At 43.6% G+C, this 22,954-nt stretch overlaps 1 protein-coding gene across 1 annotated transcript in view; it reads right to left on the reverse strand.

The window, feature by feature from the left end:
- LOC139752777 (protein turtle homolog B-like) overlaps positions 1 to 6,347 on the reverse strand; it is a 637,105-nt gene extending 630,758 nt beyond the window's left edge. Inside the window, 1 exon segment of the mRNA XM_071668690.1 lies at positions 5,624 to 6,347. Coding sequence (XP_071524791.1) covers positions 5,624 to 5,702 — 79 coding nt within the window. The 5' untranslated portion in view covers positions 5,703 to 6,347.
- Between the last annotated feature and the right edge of the window lie 16,607 nt (positions 6,348 to 22,954).

Raw genomic sequence — 22,954 nt, forward strand, 5'->3', positions numbered from 1 at the left:
CGTACAAACTCTCCTGAAGGTGAGTTCAGAGTCGTCCAAACTCACCTGAAGGTGAGTTCAGATTCGTATCTACGAACTGTTTCGAAGGTGAGTCCAGACCGTCCCTAAAACACTTCAGAGAGAGTCCGCCTCCCTGACTCATCGCTTGCCATGCAACCTTAGTTGGATGTGACCCTCCTGATCTAGAACTCTACCCCCTAGACCAAAGCCATCACGAGTGATGGCGGGAACAGTGAGGGTCAACTCGAGGGATCAAGCGAAGAAAAAGAAAAAAGAAAAAAAGAAAAAAAAAATCTATAATGATGCTTTCAGGATTCGCATCTCATTAAAACGCAAATTTCCAGCCTTCCTCGACGCTCGATCGGATGTCAGACCCCCCCATAAGGGTGAGGTTGCTGATTTATAAACGGGGATATCCACTGATCTCCACCCAACCCGTGTTGGATGTATGTTACACTCTTCCATCTGTGGTTGTGTTAACCCAACCCGGAGACTGATTCAGGTGGAAATTCACACTTAAATTTGATTAAGATAATCATACGTGTATTCTTCAGACTTCAATAACTCTTTTACTAGTATATATATATATATATATATATATATATATATATATATATATATATATATATATATATATATATATATATATATGTATGTATGTATATATGAAAATGTAATTATAAGAATGCGTTTGACACCTAGTTTTATTTGCATCTTATTACACGAACTGCTTGTGTACTTTCTGCATATATATATATATATATATATATATATATATATATATATAAGCAAAAAATATATATGTAATGGAGATATGAATGAAGGAATGAAGGGAGAGAAGCATTATCTATTAAGCCCTATCCCCTCGCATCTCTATAGTGATATACACCAATACCAGTGAGAGATGTGGTTGAGAGCTAACCAAATATACAAGTGCTTTGCCCCCTAATGAAGGCTTGCCTATCGAAAACGGAACAAAAGGCGATAAAAAACGGGCCCCGTCAAATATTGTAAATCCCAGTGGATCCCTTTCTATTACCATTCAATCCTTTTCCCCCGATTCTATTACAGGCCAAAGAGAAAGTATTCAGAGCCCAATTTACACGCAGGGGGCCACTGACCGCAGCTGTATTTCTTTTTATATATATATATGTATGTATGAAAGCCTTAAAACTGACATAGGACAGAGTTAAATAAAAAAAAAAAAAAAAGAGACGTTTACACATATGATATGACGGATATCTTCAATTAACTTGGTCTAGAAAAAATAAAATCTATTGATATGCGTTTATATTTCTGTCCATTAAAATCTTAAGCTGCTCCGAGAGTTTATATCATTAGGTAAAGAGACTTTAATTAGACCCCTCTGCTCCCTGCATGTCTATGGTACACACTTAAGGAAGCTAGAAATAAGTTATATATATATATATATATATATATATATATATATATATATATATATATATATATATATATATATATATATATATATATATAAATCCCAATAAAAAAGCTTTTATTCACTTCCCTTTAGAAATCTATTTGGTGGGAGTACCTGAACTTGGTTGTGTTGTGCACAACAGATTGGTGTACAACAGCGCAGCGTACAAGACCGAAGTGTACACCAATGTTGTGTACAGCAAAGCAGCATACAACAGTATAGTGTACAGGTGTAGTGCACAGCACTATAATGTACGACACTGTAGTGTACAGCAGTGTGGTATCCAACACCATACAGCGTACAACAGAGATGCAAATAACAGTGTAGTGTACAACAGAGATGCAAATAACAGTGTAGTGTACAACAGTGATGCAAATAACAGTGTTGTGTACAACAGTGATGCAAATAACAGTGTAGTGTACAACAGTGATGCAAATAACAGTGTAGTGTACAACAGTGATGCAAATAACAGTGTAGTGTACAACAGTGATGCAAATAACAGTGTTGTGTACAACAGTGATGCAAATAACAGTGTTGTGTACAACAGTGATGCAAATAACAGTGTAGTGTACAACAGTGAGGCGAGTAACAGTGTAACGTACAACGGTGATGCAAATAACAGTGTTGTGTACAACTGTGATGCAAATAACAGTGTAGTGTACAACAGTGATGCAAATAACAGTGCAGTGCACAACAGTGATGCGAGTAACAGTGTAATGTACAACAAAGTACTGCACAACAATGTAGTATACAATAGTGTTAAGATAGCGAGCCAATCAAAGATCTACGGTAACCTCCCTCCAGCGCTTGGGCACGACGTGTATCCTATAAGTCTTGATGTTCATCTTGTAGCCACACAACCAAACACTTAAATCTATAAGTGAGCACTTATTCACCTCTGCTGTCCACTTTAGGAGGCATTTGGTCGTATCTCTTGATGCATTTACTTCTTTTCTTCTTTTTTTTGATACATTTCATCGACGTGTATTTCCATGCACTCCGATATTTCGTTATGGGTTTCAGCTTGTCGTTCGATGGTCTAACTTTGTGCTGTCTGTGCGTTATGTACGTGGGTGCTTATATTGCCTATCAACTGCTATATCCACAACAAACGAAGCTAACTATAACCAGAAGAGAAATTATTTCTCTTTTCTGTTCCATTTTTCATTCCTGATTCTATCTCTACTAAAACATCTAGGAATATTGTATGCATACATACGTACGTACGTACAGACAGACAGACAGACAAACACACACACACACACACACACACACACACACACACACACACACACACACACATCTATCTATCTATCTATCTATCTATCTATCTATATATATATATATATATATATATATATATATATATATATATATATATATATTATTATCTATCTATTCATTTATCATACTTTGCCGCTGTCTCCCGCGTTAGCGAGGTAGCGCAAGGAAACAGACGAAAGAATGGCCCAACCCACCCACATACACATGCATATACATACATGTCCACACACGCACATATACATACCTATACATGTCAACGTATACATACATACATATATAATATATATATATATATATATATATATATATATATATATATATATATATATATATATATATATATATATATTATTTTGGTCTCACATTCAGTATATCGTCATGCACATCTACACATCATGTATCTATACATAACATAACATCCCAAGATTCTCATGGTCATTATCGCAATGTACATCCGTTAGTCGCTAATATACATTAGTAGATTCGATCATATTTGGCCGGAGCTCATAGCTCTGTGTGTACAACTTCTGCGACATCGCTAAACATGTGAGCGCATCGCTCTGCGCTGAATTACAGCAGTCTTAAGCATATCGCTTGATTTAAGCGTGAATTAACATACCGCTTTAAGTCATAAGTGATCGTCATACACGCACCTACAACGTAGCACACCTGGCTATGTCCCTGCACCTTGGGACCAAATCACAATGCAACAGAATATAAAGAATTTGATCATGTCACTCAGCGAGACGCGGTGTTGCCAACGTGAGGAGCCCTAGAATCTTTTTTTTTCTCTAAGCCTGGCTAGACAGGTGAAATGACACCTGAATAATCACCTTCACCTGAGCAAGACAGAGAGAGAGAAAGAGTGAGAGAGTAGACGAGTTCAATAGTTTTAAAGGGAATGTCAGGGACTTGCCAGTAGTGCAGGCATGCGTCACGGAGAGCAAAGAAGAAACTAACTTCTACTGTGTATCCCGACTGGGTCTTCCCATGCTCGTGTGGCTGAGGGGTGTGTCCGTATTAACGAGAGAACACACACACACACACACACATACACACACACAAACATACACACACACACACACACACATATGTCTACGGGGACTTATAGAAATAGACTTGATCACGCGCAAAATCGTGATCCTTTCTAACATATATATATATATATATATATATATATATATATATATATATATATATATATCAAACGCCTGGACATCCCATCCAGGGGCTTCTACAGCTCCAAGGCTTGCACTTCAATCAGTGGCTGCGACAGGATGAACTCCTCCTGTCAAGTGATTAGTATTTTGAAGAGAATGTACTCTCGGTCATGAACTAAAGATGATACAGCCAACACTCCAGGCAGGAGCAAGGAAGTGGTGGACTTCCTTTGGAGAGAACAGTCCTAGCAGTTCTATTCTCTTCGTCCCCTGACCATGTTACAGCCCCGCCGATGTGGCTTTCCCCTCGCGGTGTACGGGCCGTGTACACTCACACAAGCATATCTTCAAACTATGTAAAGTCTTCTTGTTCTCTTTTATGCAGCACTGAGTCGTCGAGCTAGACTAACGCCTTCATGTACACCTCTACCTTAAAACACCGCCCGCCTGCATTGTACAGCACCACAGATAGATAGGTATAGATAGATAGATAGATAGACACAGATAAACAGACAGATAGATAGGTAAATATAGATAGATAGATAGATAGGTAGATAGACAGACAGACAGACAGACAGACAGACAGACAGACAGACAGATAGATAGACAGATCACAAAAGAACACGTAATTCATGAATATGCTGGTAGATACAAGGAAATCTTCGTGTTTCATTTTCTTTGTGGCTACCGGCATAATATCATATATATATATATATATGTATATATATATATATATATATATATATATATATATATATATATATATATATATATATATATATATATATTACAGCTTAAGGCTTAAAATAAACACTATATATACAGCAAGGTACGGGAGTAAATGGGTCAGAAAGGATGTCAAACTGAGAATCATTTCCCCATCATTAAGTTATATGTTAACGTACGTTATACGATGTGTGTGTGTGTGTGTGTGTGTGTGTGTGTGTGTGTGTGTGTGTGTGTGTGTGTGTGATGTTTGCATCGGTCAGGATTGGGCTGCTGTGACAGCGGTCTGTACGAGCCCGCATGGATTCGATGTAATTGTGGAACCTAAATGCAACTCGGGGACGAATGATCTCAGGTGGCAGGAGGTGACGGTGGCGAGCGAGACTTGGCGCAAGAGCTCCACTCCGAGCTGTAGTGTATGTGTGGTTCTGGGGCAGACTGACGAAAGCTGATGGAGTCAGTGTAGTGAGTACCTCCTTACAGATGGTGTATATATGTGCATGTGTAGGGAGAATGTGTGCATGTGTAGGGAGATTTTGTGTGTGTGTGTGTGTGTGTGTGTGTGTGTGTGTGTGTGTGTGTGTGTGTTTCAACTCTACGAACAACATTGTTCCATCTTTACGAACATGGTCCCACCTCTACGAACATGGCCCCAACTCTACAAACATGGCCCCACTTCTACGAACATGGTCCCACCTCTACGAACATGGCCCCAACTCTAAGAACATGGTCCCACCTCTACGAACATGGCCCCACCTATACAAACATGGTCCCACCTCTACAAACATGGTCCCACCTCTACGAACATGGTCCCACCTCTACGAACATGGTCCCACCTCTACGAACATGGCCCTACCTCTACGAGCATTCCTACGTCTCAACGCTCTCAGGTGCTATGCGTGTAGCACGACACTCGGCAGCTGCGTCAGAGTTGGCAAAGGCCCGTAACTCTGTTTTATGGTTACAGACGCCATGGTTAAGACGGCGAGAGAGAGAGGAGAAGGGTACTTACTGTCATCAGCGGCGAGGCAGGTCCCCAGCACTGCCGCCAGCAGGAGGAACACCACCTTCTCCAGGTGGTCAGTGGTCATCCTTGTCCCCAACACCTTAACACTGCTCCAGTTCTATGCCACTTGAGGAGCACTGGTATGTGGCGGACATTCGAGATTATCCTCCGAGAACACGAACTTTTCCTTTTCTTTTTAGGCACCGAAAGGGAGTGTGAATTAAGTTGTTTGGTTTTACGAGTCTTCAACAGGCATATTTTTCTTTGCTGGGTAGATCGAGAATGAGCATTCTGAGCTCTGTATGCATCATGCTCCCGTCTCCTGGGCTAGCAGGAGTTAATGAACTTCCTCGCTCCCCTAATTTCGTAGTGTAAAAGCGACTGTTTTGAATCAACGAAAAACAATATCCTAAGTTTGCTAGCTTTCAATATTTTTTTTTTCTGCTGAACAAGTTAAAACTTCTTATCAATGGTTCATCTTTCTCATCTTTTCAACTTGGAATCAGCTCGAAGGTTTCCGAATACAAGTAATTATCCACACATGTTCAAAACACAACGAGAGACTCGCCACACCCTTCCTAGGGGACTTTGTTTGAGGGCATATTGGGGCTCACATGTCCACACCCTCCTTGACAACACTCACCCCAGGACACGCAGCTACACCCTCACGAACACCAGTCCCAGAATATCGAAGTGGGCGAGCGGTGGAGAGAGCGGCACACGTCCAGACGGCGCGGAGGTTGAAGCCAGACTGAGTACTGCTGCTGCAGGTAAGGCCAAGTGAGTGGGGAGACCAGACTTGCGCCGCAGCAACATGGAAACACGCAGGTGGCGCTCCAGAGGGCCAAGGGTGCTGGAGACTAGTTCCTTGGCTTGAGAAACGATCAAAAATTAAATCCCCCTTTCTCTCTCCTTCCTCTTTTTTCTTCCTTTTATGAAAATCGTCACGAGAGAGAGACGGAACCGGACAGATATTTTTCCGATGGTGGAGCGTTAGGACCACCTGCCCACCAGTCCAGAGATTCTTAAAGGCTGAAAGAGGTGTCAAAAAAAGAAAAAAATGAATCCGAACTGCAGAAAACTTTACTCCTACAGAATTCCGACACCAGTTCGAAAAAAAAAGTGAATAAAAACCAGTCATATAGAAAAAAACTGACATAAAAAGATAGAAAAATTAAAGATAGAAAGATTATTATAAAGAGAAAAATATAGAAATAATGAACTTGATGCGACAGTAGGAATACAGGAGGTTAACCCGTGTGGGCGACTGAGGTGAGAGGGGGAAAAAAGGGTGAGTTTAATCGTCACACACACACACACACACACACCCACACACACACACACGAGGAGGAGGAGGAAGAGGAGGAGGAGACAGAAGTTCAACCCTTGTCGCTGATGCCAGCGATGCCTAGAACGCCACGCTATTCACACCCTCCACTGGGCAGGGTCACACACCACGAGTGGGGAGACAAGACACCTGTGAAGAGGTTGTGTAATCGTTAGTTAACAGAGCATAATCTCGGTCACAGCCCATCTACACCTCAAAGGAGGCTGTCCTGTCCCAGCTACATGAATGGAGCGCAACCTCGGAACTGCAAGAGCCACTGTAGAAAAAAAAAAAATACATGAGTCCTGGAGTACCACTAGGGTTCCTCTCAGATAGGGGTCCTACGGCAATTACAGATAGATACATAGATAGTAGACGAGGGGTGCAGGCCTTACATGGCGTCATGATGCATTTGCGAGACAAAGCATCATAGGATCTTCTTTTTTTTCTTTACGTAACGCTGCAAATCTGTTCTGTGGTTTCAACGACTCCACAAACGCAAGTGACGGGACAATCATCCAGCAGTGTGCGATCATCCAGCAGTGTTTGGGGGACAAAGATCTCTATGGACAAATGACCCAACACTGACCTTCACTTGATATTCTTTTAAGGTGTAAATCTGAGACAAGAAAGTAAGCGTTTTTCTTTTTAAACTTATCAGAAGTTGGTCAGACTTTAGGAAGATATGTGGAAAAAAAAAATGAAAACAGTTGTTGGTCAGACTTTAGGAAAATATGTGGGAAAAAAAAATGAAAACAGTTGTGATGGATGGACCAAAGGACATATGGATGATTACCTGTCCGAAGTCATTATCTTCGATATGAAGGATTAAGAAAAAAGAAGAAAAGAAAATCGTATCTGTAGATTGCCTGGAGGAACCTTCTGACTGGATAGATACCTGGGCTGTTTTCATCCCAGCTGAGTATAGTACAATGTTGGAGTACTCACCCAAACCGACCACCATGTTGGAGTGCTCAGCCACGCCGACCACCATGTTGGAGTACTCACCCACACCGACCACCATGTTGGAGTACTCACCCACACCGACCACCATGTTGGAGTACTCACCCACACCGACCACCATGTTGGAGTACTCACCCACACCGACCACCATGTTGGAGTACTCACCCAAACCGACCACCATGTTGGAGTACTCACCCACACCGACCACCATGTTGGAGTACTCACCCACACCGACTACAATGTTGGAGTACTCACCCACACCGACCACCATGTTGGAGTACTCACCCACACCGACTACAATGTTGGAGTACTCACCCAAACCGACCACCATGTTGGAGTACTCACCCACACCGACCACCATGTTGGAGTGCTCAGTCCCGCCACAGCCTACCTTATGTACCACGTATACCCGACCATACGCATACTGAGGTATACTTTCATACACGAAGTGCGATGGTACAAGCTATACCTGACCTGAGTCATCCCTCTGGTGGGTAAAGAAATGCAACAACAGGAATGAAAGGAGATTGGACTCACCATCGCCCACCCACAACCAGATGGCGTGAGACTTGACCAAGACCAAATCCAAAAGGAACCTTGATGATTCATAGAGTCTGGGGCCCCATATCGTGATCTGATCAAATGATTGCCCACAGATCTGAAAACCCCAGACAAACAAAACAGACAAAACTACACAACATATTTATACATATATCATTTTCTTTTTTTTTTTCCCCCATTTTCTAACATGTCAATGACAGATTCAATTACCTACGAAGATGAAAGGAGGAAAAGAGGGAATCGTAAACCTTCGATAACATATGGTTTGGGCCAGAAAACATCCAAGAATCCAAGATCAAGGTAGAACTTAATTATCAAAGGGGAGGAGGGAGGAACGTGAGGGGTGTGGGGGAGGAGAGCTGAGGGGGGATTGAGGAAGGGAATAATCAGTATCAAGAAATGCAAATTAGGAGGGGGAGGTCCAATCTGGTGGAGGTCAGGGTTGGCCCAGAAATGGCGCCATATACAGTGGGATATACACATCTCTCTCTCTCTCTCTCTCTCTCTCTCTCTCTCTCTCTCTCTCTCTCTCTCTCTCTCTCTCTCTCTCTCCCTCCAGTCAAACAGAGAAGTCAGTAGCATGGTGTGGTAGGCAGTGTGGTGGTGGTGGTGGTGGTGTGGGAAAGATAGGGGCATAGAAAGGTTTATCTATCAGCCTAGTACATATCTATCAGGCCAGCCACGCGCGTCACCTCCTCCATCTATCACGGTTTACGTCTATCATTTCCCCATCTGTTCGTTGGCACCTGAGCGTGTTGATAAGAAATAACTTCTTCCCTGCCTAAGTGCACATTATCTATATTCCTCCTGCGTGAAATAAGGAGTTTCCCCTCACGGCCCAAGTCTGTGAGTGAGAGGCCGAAGTTTTTAAAACTTCTCGGTTTATTTTGCCGAAATTGGATCAACTCAGGAGAGAGAAAAAGAAAATCAAATTTCACACTATCGTTTGAATAAGGAGCAGACGTAGCGAGAAGAGCGTATTGGACGTACTGCCAATTGTCCAGAGAGAGAGAGAGAGAGAGAGAGAGAGAGAGAGAGAGAGAGAGAGAGAGAGAGAGAGAGAGAGAGAGAGAGAGAGAGAGAGAGAAGAGCGAGAGAGAGAGAGAGAGAGAGAGAGAGAGAGAGAGAGAGAGAGAGAGAGAGAGAGAGAGAGAGAGAGAGAGAGAGAGGAGATATATGTATATGCAACACTTAAGTTCACTGATTTGCGTCTCTGTTCCCAATTCCATTTACATAGCTTCATTAGAAGCACAGAGACAAGGGTAATGCCAGTCACGTCTTAGTAATTCCCCAAGACCTGAATGCAAAATAAGTATCATTTCCTTTATCGTATATATGTCTTACAGAAGTGTGAAGCTCACTGGCATGAGCTGCTAAGAGACAGAATTTGTACCTATAATAACTTGGACAATTAACCTTTCAAAAAGACACCCTGAGATCCTATACAATCTTAAACAAACCCAAGAATATTCTTATGTCTTAACCTCTCACCATCCTCTGGGTCATGTGAGGTCAGTATATCGCCACACGCCCTCTTCTATCCCTTCAGGGTCAACCTCCAGCTCCCCCATTCATCTCCACCGCTGTGTCATGGAAGTAATCACTTCTTTCAATCCTTCGAGACGCCAACAAAGCTTGAGGCAAGTGGCAGCACGTCCAGCGACCATCAGTACCACAACAAGCGACCCCGCAGCACTAGACACCCCCACCATCGGTTCTGGTTGACCCACCCATCCCTTAGCGAGCGCTTCGGGTATGACGGCCAAGCATCCTCGTCCTTCATCGTCCCGGTGGCAGAAACGTACGTGACTTTGTGTCATCGTTTCATTAACCTTCACGAAGAGTGAACGATAAACTCTCATCACAAATAGTGGCGAACATTCTTGACACTTTGTCCTCCGGCGGGAGAAAACGAAAGAACGAAAGTAAAAGGGAAAGAAAGCTGTGAGGGTAGTCACACCCACTGATAAAACAATACTGGGCCGACTTTATCTTTACGAGGAATTAGGATGTGTTCTCAGCCGATTGGCCGCTCGTTAGAACACATTACTGCATTAGCCACACCCAGCCAGCAAGCCAGCCATCCGCCCTGGCTGTCCTGGGCCACTGGCCTGTTTCATGGGGACAAGGTGAGGAGGAGAGGAGGAAAGGCGAAAGAAGGGAGTAGGCAAGGAGAAGGTCAGAGGGAGGAGAGTGAAAGCGAGAGAGCAGAAGGTATGGAAGGAGCCAGAGGAGGAGGAGGGACAAGGAAGGATGGAGAGAAAGAATATGACAACGGGAAAGGAAGATTAGACAAGAGGGAGGAGGAGGAGGAGGAGGAGGAGGAACACAAGACACCATGAACATCATGACGTAAGAGATTATGAAACGCTGCAATTAAGCCGCGTCCTGCCAGAGGTATTTATCCTCCAGCAACACCATGCATTGTTATCTCATACTCACATCACGAGAAAGGTCCCCATTACAGGCTTATATCGCACGGACGGTCCCCATTACAGGCTCATACCATGCGGACCGGTCCCTATTACAGGTTCATACCATGCGGACCGGTCCCTATTACAGGTTCATACCATGCGGACCGGTCCCCATTTCAGGTTCACATCACAAGAAGGGTCCCCATTACAGGCTCATACCATGCGGACCGGTCCCCATTTCAGGTTCACATCACAAGAAGGGTCCCCATTTACAGGCTCACACCATGCGGACCGGTCCCCATTACAGACTACCATCACACGGACGGTCCCCTTCACGGTCCCCACGGACAACGCTACCGTCGTGACATCCACTTCCTTTGTCCTCCTACTTCCGCTGTGTCGTCCCTTCCTGGTACGCGGGCCTCCCACACCCACGCCCTGAGACCAGGGCTACGCCCAAACATCACCTCCACTCAATCATTTCATTTTTCCCCTTCTGCATCGAACGCATTAACGCCGTCATAACAAGCGGCGCTGCATATATTACCGGCGTCAGGAATTACCCCCCCTTTGCCTCATTAGAATCTTCTTTCTTTTTTCCTTTTTCTTTCGTTATCTTTTCACGAAAGGTTTGAGATTCTAAAGCGATGATTCTCTCACTGGAGTCCATTCTTGGGGGGCTCTGATCCCCGTGAGCTACGCTGATGATTCAGCAATGGTCTGCCAGCCACGACCGCCTCCGCCACAGCCATTAGATGGCTAAGGTCAAAAGGCACAACCCCGGATGACGTAAGGTGAGGCAATCATAAAGGTGTGGTATACACGCACACACACGCGCGCACACACACACACACACACACACACACACACACACACACACCACACACACACACACACACACACATCACACAGACACACACACACACATCACACAGACACACACACACACATCACACAGACACACACACACACACACACACACATATATATATATATATATATATATATATATATATATATATATATATATATATATATATTCCTATGAGTCCACATGTTTACCAAATGGCGTCTTAGCCTCGTCTCTTCGATGTATATCAAGTGACTGTTATATTTCTCTCCTGTGTCTCCCCTGATGATGTGATTATTACACGAAAGTGCACTTGGGAACTTTTCGTGTTTCATTTTCCCCGCGGACTCATAGGAATATCTTGATCACGCGCAAAATTGTGATTCTTTCCAATATATATATATATATATATATATATATATATATATATATATATATATATATATATATATATATATATATATGATTGACTTTGCTGTAGATCAAAGAGAGGAAAGCTATAGCTGCTTTTGGGCGATATCAGCAATAGAACAGAGGAACCAGACAACCTGTTGTGAGGGAAGGAACACCACAGAACGTATGCACGAGGTCATCTGGTCACATTAAACATGGGAGACCCAAGGTATGGTAGAGGGGCTGAGCTGAAGGTTGGCTGTATGAGAGCTCCTTCTGGAAAGGAATTTCAGGGTTAGTGAAGAAATATACAGTACTTTTATCAGGGAATATATATATATATATATATATATATATATATATATATATATATATATATATATATATATATATATATATATATATATATATATATATATATATATATATATATATATATATATTACATATATATATATATATATATATATATATATATATATATATATATATATATATATATATATATATATTACATATATATATATATATATATATATATATATATATATATATATATATATATATATATATATATATATATATATTACATATATATATATATATATATATATATATATATATATATATATATATATATATATATATATATATATATATTATATATATATATATACATATATATATATATATATATATATATATATATATATATATATATATATATATATATATATATTCTTTCTTTTAGCTTTTGTCTTGTTTCTTTCGGTCAGCGCTACTCGTTAACCCAGACTTTTGGTGAGAAAAAATAAAGTCTCGCTACAGGTGATAGTCGAAGAAATTCTTCGGTGCGCTTCCTTCGGTCATCGTCAGAGGCGCACGCCCTTTCCCATCTGGCATACGTCGCTTGAACCACACTTCAAAGTTTTATGCTCTTGTCCCATCAGGAGAACAGACACAGGTGTGTGACTAGGGGTGGAGGGAGGAAAGCTATTCTCGCACTCATCTCCTTTAATCATTCATTCGGATGGGATGAAATGTCTCTCTCTCTCTCTCTCAAGGCCATCTTGCCCTATAAGCTACTGGGAAAGGTTAACACACACACTCTGCTACATAAAGGTCCGTGCACAGAACACTCGCCAAGGAAATGACCCGGCAATGAAGACCAAAGGAAAATATAAATGAAATAAGGTACTGTATTCGGTAGGATCTGAGGAAGAAATGAGTCTCCCAGCTGTACGGGACCTCTGTAACATACCTATGGGGAGAGGGAAGAGAGACGCGTGAATAACCTCAGGAGACACAGATGCCACTGTCATACGATTCTCTTTTTGAGTCGCTCAGTCCGACCAGTTCTGAGGACAGATGAAGATCAGAGCCCTTAACGTAACCAGCAAGAGGGAAAAGAACACCTGACAGCCATGGAATAAGATGAAGACCAGCTCCCTTTAACCTGTCCAGCAAAAGAGAAAACAACACTGGCAGCCATGGAATATCCTCCCAAACATTTAGTTAGATGTTCGATTGATAAATCCGTCTCCGTAATCCGTATCTGACTGTCTTTACAAGCGAGAACATTCCTCTGACGACGATGGTCAAATATACCTTCTATCAAAACGCAGTTATGTGTGCACACACGGGGCATGTATATCCCACAGACGTATACTATGTCAAGGTTTTGGCTGAGCAGACCCAACCAGCCAGGCCGGGCAGACGGCCGTGGGTGGCCTGTAATCTAGTTTCAGACTTGTTGATGAGGAAGCAAATCATTGTTACATGACCTGCCAGCCTCCACGCCCCCCAGCTCTGACCCGACCACGCAAGCCTTTGACCTCTTCTCTCCACATACCAGGGCTGTATTTTCATCAGGCCATTGTTGGGGCTGCACATTGTCCGACTTTCAGGATCTGTATAAAAAGAAATTATTTACGAACCAAGTACAGTGTATCAAAGGAAATAATTGTTCAAAGAGATAATAAAAAGAATCCCGACCTAGCATCCTCCTCTCGTCTTTCCCATTAAGAGATAAGTGGTTATTTTACATAACAAAAGAGTAACAAAAGGTAAGAATTATGAAGAGTTCACAGTCTTAGGTAACGCAGGGAGACTTCGAGGGCTCCCACACTTTTGACTTTATACTTAAAAAAAAAAAAGAAAAAAAAATCTAACGTTGTTACATTTATCAACATTTCCCCCAACAGGTTAGAGAAAAAAAGCAAATAGAAGTAAAAAAAAACGAGTTCGTCGAGTTCGTCCTCAGTGAGATATATATATATATGTTCATTCCCGTTCTGATGCTGCAGGTCAGTAACGCTACACCTTACAAACCAATCCAATTCATTCCCACTCCACACACTGCTACATTCATAGTCCCTCCTGAACCAAACATGATGATCATATTTCCTGTTCCCTATGTGTTTATCATACCATCTCACAACCCTTGTAGCTGAGGTGTTTGACTGTGCGATCATCCCCAACCACTTTCTCTGCTCCTACCGACACACCTGCTTCTGAACCCATCCAGAGCAGACGACTCACTTGCTCATAATACGACTCTGTATGAAGCCAAACTTGTTCACAAGTCTCTGTCATTCCTCCCACCCTGGCGATCCTTCGGGTTTTATTTATTTATTTCCCTCTATCCTTCTGTCAAAAGTTAATAATTTCCGTTTACTGATCCGTCTACAGAAATGATTATATTCATGGCGAGTGCAGTGTTCGCAAACCTCTCTGAATGAATCATTCATCTCACACTGATCCTGGAGCAACGGCGGCAGGGACCGTCTTCATTATGAACGACCTCACACAACCCCCGGCTTATGAATCAGTCCGCCCCCATGGCCGTCCTCGAGACGACATGGGTCCTCAGCTTCTCGCCTCCTCCATTCGCCTTCGTCAATTCAGTAACCCTTACTCCTCCTCCTTCAGGACAACTTAGACTGCTGTCTTGTCTCTGCATGTTACTACGTACATTACATTTCCTCAAGCAATCTTCAACGAAACCGACTTTATACTCAAAGATTTCGGCTCCCATGTCCTGCCTTCCCTCTGGTCACCAGACGCGCCCTCTGCTTTAACGCTAGGGCTTCTCACTTCTGCTGGAGACGTTACTAACGCAAATACAGTTTGACTCTCTCCTCACCAGTACAAATGCTCTTCATTTAGCCTCCACTCCATAACCAGTAGACCACTGGCTAAATTCGAGTGTCATGCAAGTGCTGGAAACGTAACGAAACTCATGGCACACTTAAGGCTCATATCATAACACGACACCGACGTAAAAAGAAAGAACAGAAAATAATGCCATTAGAATTGCTATAAACAAATGTGGAAAACGGAAACGTATGCAAATAAGATTTTGTTCACACATAATCTTGGAGAACCACACCTCCCTGTTCCTTAAAGGTGGATAACTTCATGGCTATTGAAGCAATTTAATCATTTATCTTTCTTTTTTTTTCTATCATTCAATTGGTCTCAACCACATCAATATCCAAACCTCTAAATGAGTTCTTTATCAGTGACATTTACAACGTAAACTTTACTTTTCAAGATGCGTCAGTCAAAGTCTCCAACTCAAACGGCTTCAGGGTAGTAGATACCGTTCACGATTCATGATCGGAGAACCATCGCAAATTCTGACTGAAGGCTGCAGACCGAGGCTCGTCCAATGACAGCGTTAACTCAGTAAGGTTCTCCACCGGCGTCAGGGTAAAGTTAAAAAGGTTGCTGAGAGAGAGAGAGAGAGAGAGAGAGAGAGAGAGAGAGAGAGAGAGAGAGAGAGAGAGAGAGAGAGAGAGAGAGAGCAGAGGCGTTTAACTTACAGCAGGCGATGGTAAAAGCCAGGCCCAAAACATGGGAAGCGTCCGGACGATAAATAATGAGAATGTGAAATATAAGATAGCAACTATACATGCAGACAAGTTGTTTACGGCTGATCTCGTCGTGGATTAGAATACATTAAAGCGAAGAAAAAACAACAACAGCAACAACAACAACAACCCCCTGGAGGCACGGTGAGCTAACCCTAACACGAGAATAGCCACTAATGTGGCTAGAGCAGGAAGGAAATAGCAATGGGGGTTCACCAGCCTCTGTGGAAATACTACCCACAGACGTGTTTGAGTAATGTAAGTTAAGTTGGGGTCAAGACTGTGAACTGGTAGGGTACAAGCACCAATGATGCCCTTACCTCTGGCCCCTCGCTGAGACGCTAAGTGATGACAGTCCTAAAAACGAGTATACGGAAATAGCCTATGTATATCTACGTATATATAAATGCGTATAGGTATTGCCAGACTCATACAACTGCTCGAGGTTACATCACTAGAGACAAGTCATCTCTGACAAGGCTGTGTGACTGGTTGCAGAGTCCCGTCAAAGACCTTCTCACTTCAAAGGAGCCCACGTTTCCCTGCTACTAGAAGTAGCGCAGCCTTGAACTTCAGGACCCTTTAGAGAAATGTCCTGGGTAATATTAGGAGTCGTTTTTAGAAAAAGGTTCTACGGTAATCATTAATTAAAAAAAAATATATATATACATCTAAATATATTTCTCTGCATATATATATATATATATATATATATATATATATATATATATATATATATATATATATATATATATATATATATATATATATATATATAAAGGTGTGTATGTACATGTGTATGGGGGGGGGGGGGTTGGGCCATTTCTTTCGTCTGTTTCCTTGCGCTACCTCGCAAACGCGGGAGACAGCGACAAAGTATAAAAAAAAAAAAAAAAAAAAAAAATATAAAGGTACTCTTCCTCAGTTGAAGGAATGTGTCTCACTTTTCTCAAATTCTACTGAAGAACCCAGTCGTAAACTCTCTCTTTAATACTTTGTTCCTCTCCCCCCTACTACCTCTGCCTCCACAGGTAAAGCTCGGCTGAAATTCACTCTACTACTCCCCAGTCTGTTTGAGGCAAGACTCACTCCTCGCTGCGTCACTACCTGTTACAGACGCGCTGTTAAAACCCCATGCATACGGAAGCAGCCCACATCCCTCTCATCTTTTATTCCGGGATTCTCAATTCTCCCTTTACATACAACTTTCAGCAGCTGTTGAGATGAAGAGCACATGCGAACATCCTGGTGCTTACGAATCATTAAAATACAAGAGGAAAGCTACGTTTGATTTATGGTTTACATTGCCTCTTTCTCAAGCACAATCTTTTGCTTTCGTATTTGTTCACAAACACACACACACACATAAGGAGACTTCGCACCACTGACGTGCAGCCTGAGGTGGAACATCTAATAAAGGGATAATCAAAATTGTTAATCCTTCTGCAGAAGAGCCGAAGATGAGTTCCAAAACCGTCACATAAATCACTGATACCAACTCGACCCTTGAGAGTGTCCAACGCTGTGAGACAGGAGGAGGAAGAGAATTAATGTTCCTCTACAATTTTACAATTTATGAGATAATGAAAACCCACGTTTCATCTTGTACATCTGTTATGGTAAGGTAAGAATCTACTGTCACTATACATGGCGTTCGTGGGTATGAATTCAGATATCACAGCGGCTGGAAGCTAATCATAACTCACACTGGCAAAACCCACCAGGCAAAAACCTGCGCTTTGTAAGGTAAGGGACGACTAATCACACAGCAGACAGACCCCCGCCCCCGACCATGAACCCTAACGGACCATAACATGAGCCATCAACCTAACTTGGCAAGGGAATATCAATTACAAATATCAATATTGTCTTCCCAGACAGTGGATATGTTCTGGACGGTGGGAAAACAGCGGCAGCAACTTCCAGAAAAGATGAATGCATTCAGCTACAAGAAATGACGCATCACCAGCAACGGCAGACGATAGAAGAGCGACAAAGGGACAAAGAAATTGCAGTATCTACAATAAACGGTGCAGCTGCAACGGCAAATGATAAAACTTCTCGGGAAGTACAAGCAGAGCTGCCCTCTCCCAACAGCACCAGCGAGGCGCTTAGGGAAAAAACCCTCCCTCAGCCACCAGGAAGGAACAGCACCCGCCACAACCGAAGGGAATGACCACATCGTCGCGACTTCAAAACAAACAAATCCTAAAGAAGACTCGAACTCCCTCGACGAGGAAGAGCTAAAAGAAGTGAGGCACGTTGCCCAGAGGATGTCCCTCGCTGACCCACTAATCTCTAATGGAAGACCAGAAGTTTCAGCAAACGTAAATCGTCCTTGATCTTGTTTCGCCTGGACAACAACACCACCCTCGTTTTCCTGAAGACGAAACTGAGCGACCTGGGTCAACCAGCAGGATACCAGGTCTTCCATACCTCCTCGCCAGGGAAGATCTCATTACTTTAATTAGAAATGCTCTCCTTGCGGCCGAAGTGTTTGAAGATCATGGCATTATCTCCCCAGATCACAGGGAGATTCAGTCCTCTTTTGACCATTCCGGTTACCCAAGAGGGAATAGATAAGCTATCAGACAGTGGATATTCATGTCAGGGACTCTTAGGCTGTCGTAGCCTCTGACAATCAAATATCGCTAATGATATAGATAACATTTATCATAAGAAAACGAATGGCAAAAAAAAAAAGGCTCCTTATCTCTTTGTGAAACTCCCAAGAGCACTGGTGCTGTCTTGTTATGTATACTTCCTTGTACCTCGATCTCGACCCTACGGACCCCATCTATCGTTTTCCTCCACGAGTAAAATTAGCATGCAAAGTGAGCATCATCCAGTGTTGACATCATCTTCATCATCAGTGCTGTGAAGGTGCTCGAGCGCTTGGGGGGAAGGGAAAAAACAGACCGATTCTCGAGAATAACAACGCGGATCGGCTGAAGTACAGAACGAGCAAGAAGGAGTGGTGCAAAGGTAGATAGGTAGGTAGGTAGGCAGGCAGGTAGGTAGGTGGGTGCCACTGTCACTGCCTCTGTCGGCTGTGGTCTGACGGTTCTCTCGGTGAGGTGCGATCACGAGAGAGAGAGAGAGAGAGAGAGAGAGAGAGAGAGAGAGAGAGAGAGAGAGAGAGAGAGAGAGAGAGAGAGAGAGAGAGAGAGCGAGACACGGGTCTCGATCATCCATAGTTCCGGAACATTTAAGGGGGACCTCCTTCGTCGTTCACTGGACGATCAATTCGTCCAAGCTACGAACAATAGCGACGGGGCTACTGTGCACCACACGTCGGCCTGCAAGCGACAATACGTAGGGAGCGTCCTGCAGGAAACACGACTGGAGCTTCCATCCTGCCTCAGTGGAAGCGCGCTTCCTCAACAGATGTGTGAGGGAAAGAAGAAGAAAAAAACATATGTTACTGAAGGAGGGAAAGAGAATGAAAAAAAAAAGGCGGGGGGAGCTCCAACACACACTAATCCTAGAGAAAACGCGGAAGAATTGGAGGGGAAATGGAGTGACGCATCCGACCCAAATAAACCCCCCCGGGGAGTCAGAGAAATCCTGGAGGAAAAGAGAGAAATGCGCGCGAAACTTGTTGAATGGCCCCCATCTCAAAAGCAGATCCATGCGACCAGTCCGATACAGGAATGGGAAGTCCCCAGTGCAAGGAAGGGAGGGAGGGAGGGAGGGAGGGAGGGAGGGAGGGAGGAGAGAGAGAGAGAGAGAGAGAGAGAGAGAGAGAGAGAGAGAGAGAGAGAGAGAGAGAGAGAGAGAGAGACAGAGAGAGAGAGAGAGAGAATCTACAACTGCAGAAACGAACGGTTAGAACGACATCAACCTCAAGCAAGATCCCTGACGTAAAGGGACGAAGGATCTCTCTCTCTCTCTCTCTCTCTCTCTCTCTCTCTCTCTCTCTCTCTCTCTCTCTCTCTCTCTCTCGTCCAGTTCTTCAGGGAGTCGCGTCGAGAAGAAAGATTTCCGGAAGACCAGGTAAAAGAGCCGAAGTTTTCACCTATACCCAAAGCGGGGAAACGAATTTTGAACTCTTGCCTCTGTCAGTTGTCTCTCGAAGATGGAGGAGAAGATGACGCTGCGAGCACCCCCCCCCCCCCCCCCGGTGGAACGCAACCAGACAAACAACCTGAGCTGTATTCAGAATAAAAGATTCTTTTGCTGACTCCATTGCCGCCTTTTTACTCCCATCCCCAAAAGAATGAGCTCCAGTATGCCTGTCTTCACTGACATCAAAGAGAGTCTTGGAAAGGGGCCAATGAACTAGCCATACTAATAGAATTAAGTGAAAATTGGAGCAAGAAAGAGAAGCTACTAAAATAGATCAAAGACTTCGTAACGAAAGGGGACCTCTGGTAACGGAGAACAGGCCTCTTCCAGCTTGAAGGGAAAGGGGCTACGGGTACGCTCCACGAAAGCGAGATCTAAGACAACCTGGCATCCATATCCTTACGAGAAGTACCTCCGAAAGCTGGGGGGTCGCGAAGGTTGTCAACTGTGCGGGAGGTTTTGCAGGTAAAGTCCGCATGAATGTAGTCTGCAAAATACAAGCGACATGACAGGGCATCGTATAACCTGTCATAATTCCTGCGGATGACCACCAAAGAGACGGGAGGAGGGAAGTCGTCGTTTCAGGTTATGATACACATGAAAACCTCAAGTGGTTGTTCAGTCAATACAGACACCGGAGAGAGAGAGAGAGAGAGAGGGGGGGGGGAAGAGAAGAGAGAGAGAGAGAGAGAGAGAGAGAGAGAGAGAGAGAGAGAGAGAGAGAGAGAGAGAGAGGGGGGGGGAAGAGAAGAGAGAGAGAGGAAGGAGAGAGAGAGAGAGAGAGAGAGAGAGAGAGAGAGAGAGAGAGAGAGAGAGAGAGAGAGAGAGAGAGGGGGGGGGGGAAGAGAAGAGAAGAGAGAGAGAGGGGGGGAGAGGAGAGAGAGAGAGAGAGAGAGAGAGAGAGAGAGAGAGAGAGAGAGAGAGAGAGAGAGAGAGAGAGAGAGAGAGAGAGAGAGAGAGAGGGGGGGGGGGGGGAAGAGAAGAGAAGAGAGAGAGAGAGAGAGAGAGAGAGAGAGAGAGAGAGAGAGAGAGAGAGAGAGAGAGAGAGAGAGAGAGAGAGAGAGAGGGGGGGGAAGAGAAGAGAAGAGAAGAGAAGAGAGAGAGAGAGAGAGAGAGAGAGAGAGGGGGGGGGGGAGAGGAGAGAGAGAGAGAGAGAGGGGGGGGAAGAGAAGAGAGAGAGAGAGAGAGAGAGAGAGAGAGAGAGAGAGAGAGAGAGAGAGAGAGAGAGAGAGAGAGAGAGAGAGAGAGAGAGAGAGAGGTATACGATCGGACCAAATCAATCAGCCTTACTAAGATATCAGATCTTGATGACAAGGTGTTGGGGGGCAGATCTTCCCGCAAGTACGTCTACTGAGAGAAGTGTGAGGGAACGAATGCCCGAAGCACAGTAGACAGGAGGGCCCACACTGAGCGCGACACCATCACGCAACACACAAACACCAAACCCCGACGCCCCGCGTTGCTGGTCATTGCGTATACATGCGAGGCATCAAGGAAGTAAATATTAACGGGCAGAGCTGCGGCGACATGCTAGCCCCGGCGTATATGGAATTAATAGCTTGGTAAAGCTTAATACCTGTGGCCTCCGGCGCAAATCCCAACACGAAACACTTACAGGTGTGGAGCGGTTTAGGTGCTCCGCTGTAAATGATGGGGGGACAAGAACCTCTTTCGGTGTTATTTCCACTTTTTTCCATAAGTGTAAATCATGGTTGGTGATGTGCTCTTTTGTAAGTGTGTGTGTGTGTGTGTGTGTGTGTGTGTGTGTGTGTGTGTGTGTGTGTGTGTGTGTGTGTGTGGTACTCGAAGTTCCATGCCATTTAGAAAATCGTCTTCAGATAATTCTTCTCTTTTACGATGATTTGCAAAGCAGACGTAAGGGACGGACAGACATCGAACAAAATCTGCGCATTCATGGATTTACATAAACATCACAATGGCTCCTTTTACCAGGTAACTTCACGGCAGACCAATCTAAGCCATCACTAACGACTTCTAGCACCTCCCACACACACACTACACAACCCTGGGTACTCAGTCTTGGGTCAACATAACCAACACTCAACAATGGAGCTCACACACAAAAAAAACCACCGAGCGAACTGCTGGAAAGAAAGCTCTTAAGCTCGTGTCTGATACCATGAGCGCTCGCATGTACCACCCACTTGCTTCCAATAAATGTAAAACTAATGCAAAACAACTTGTGACCAAAAAAAAGAACTCGGGGGTGTGTATCATACGCTCGTACCCTGCTGTTTAAAAGAGAAGAAAAAAATGCACAGTTTCTAATATAGATGTTTTACTGCTCTCTCGATACTATATTAAAAAAACCAGTCGTATGCAAATAAATTCCTTGATTATACTTCTATATATATATAATCTGGTGTGTAAACCAGGACAGAAAAAAATATCTAGAGCGAAAATTCACTTGAATTATCGGATCTAAAAAACTGAATTATTTGATCACGACAAATACTGTAAAAGCGTATAATAATAATGATAATAATAATTCCTGGGCTAAATATTTTCCACGTTTTATATGACACTGCATCGTAATTCACCACCAAGTTAAATTGCGTCTTAAAACTACTTCACAGGATGAATGAGAATTTTTCCTTCCTTGCCCCCGGAACAGAGCTGTGAATAGAATGTTAATGGAGTCAGGGAAGCTGTGCGGGTGTGTGTGTGTCTGTGTGTTTGTGTACGTCTGTGTGTGTGTGCGTGTGTGTGTTCTACCGGTGCTTGATGCCTTCTTCCAGCTTCCTCTACCGCCCAGCCTTGTGTCCTTCCGGAGGTAAATGATTTAATTATCAGGATGATGTGTTCATGAAGAGTAATCTTGTGTCTCTGTAAGTGTTTAACACACACACACACACACACACACAC

Source organism: Panulirus ornatus, chromosome 13, assembly GCF_036320965.1.
Source record: "Panulirus ornatus isolate Po-2019 chromosome 13, ASM3632096v1, whole genome shotgun sequence".
NCBI classification, from domain to species: domain Eukaryota; kingdom Metazoa; phylum Arthropoda; class Malacostraca; order Decapoda; family Palinuridae; genus Panulirus; species Panulirus ornatus.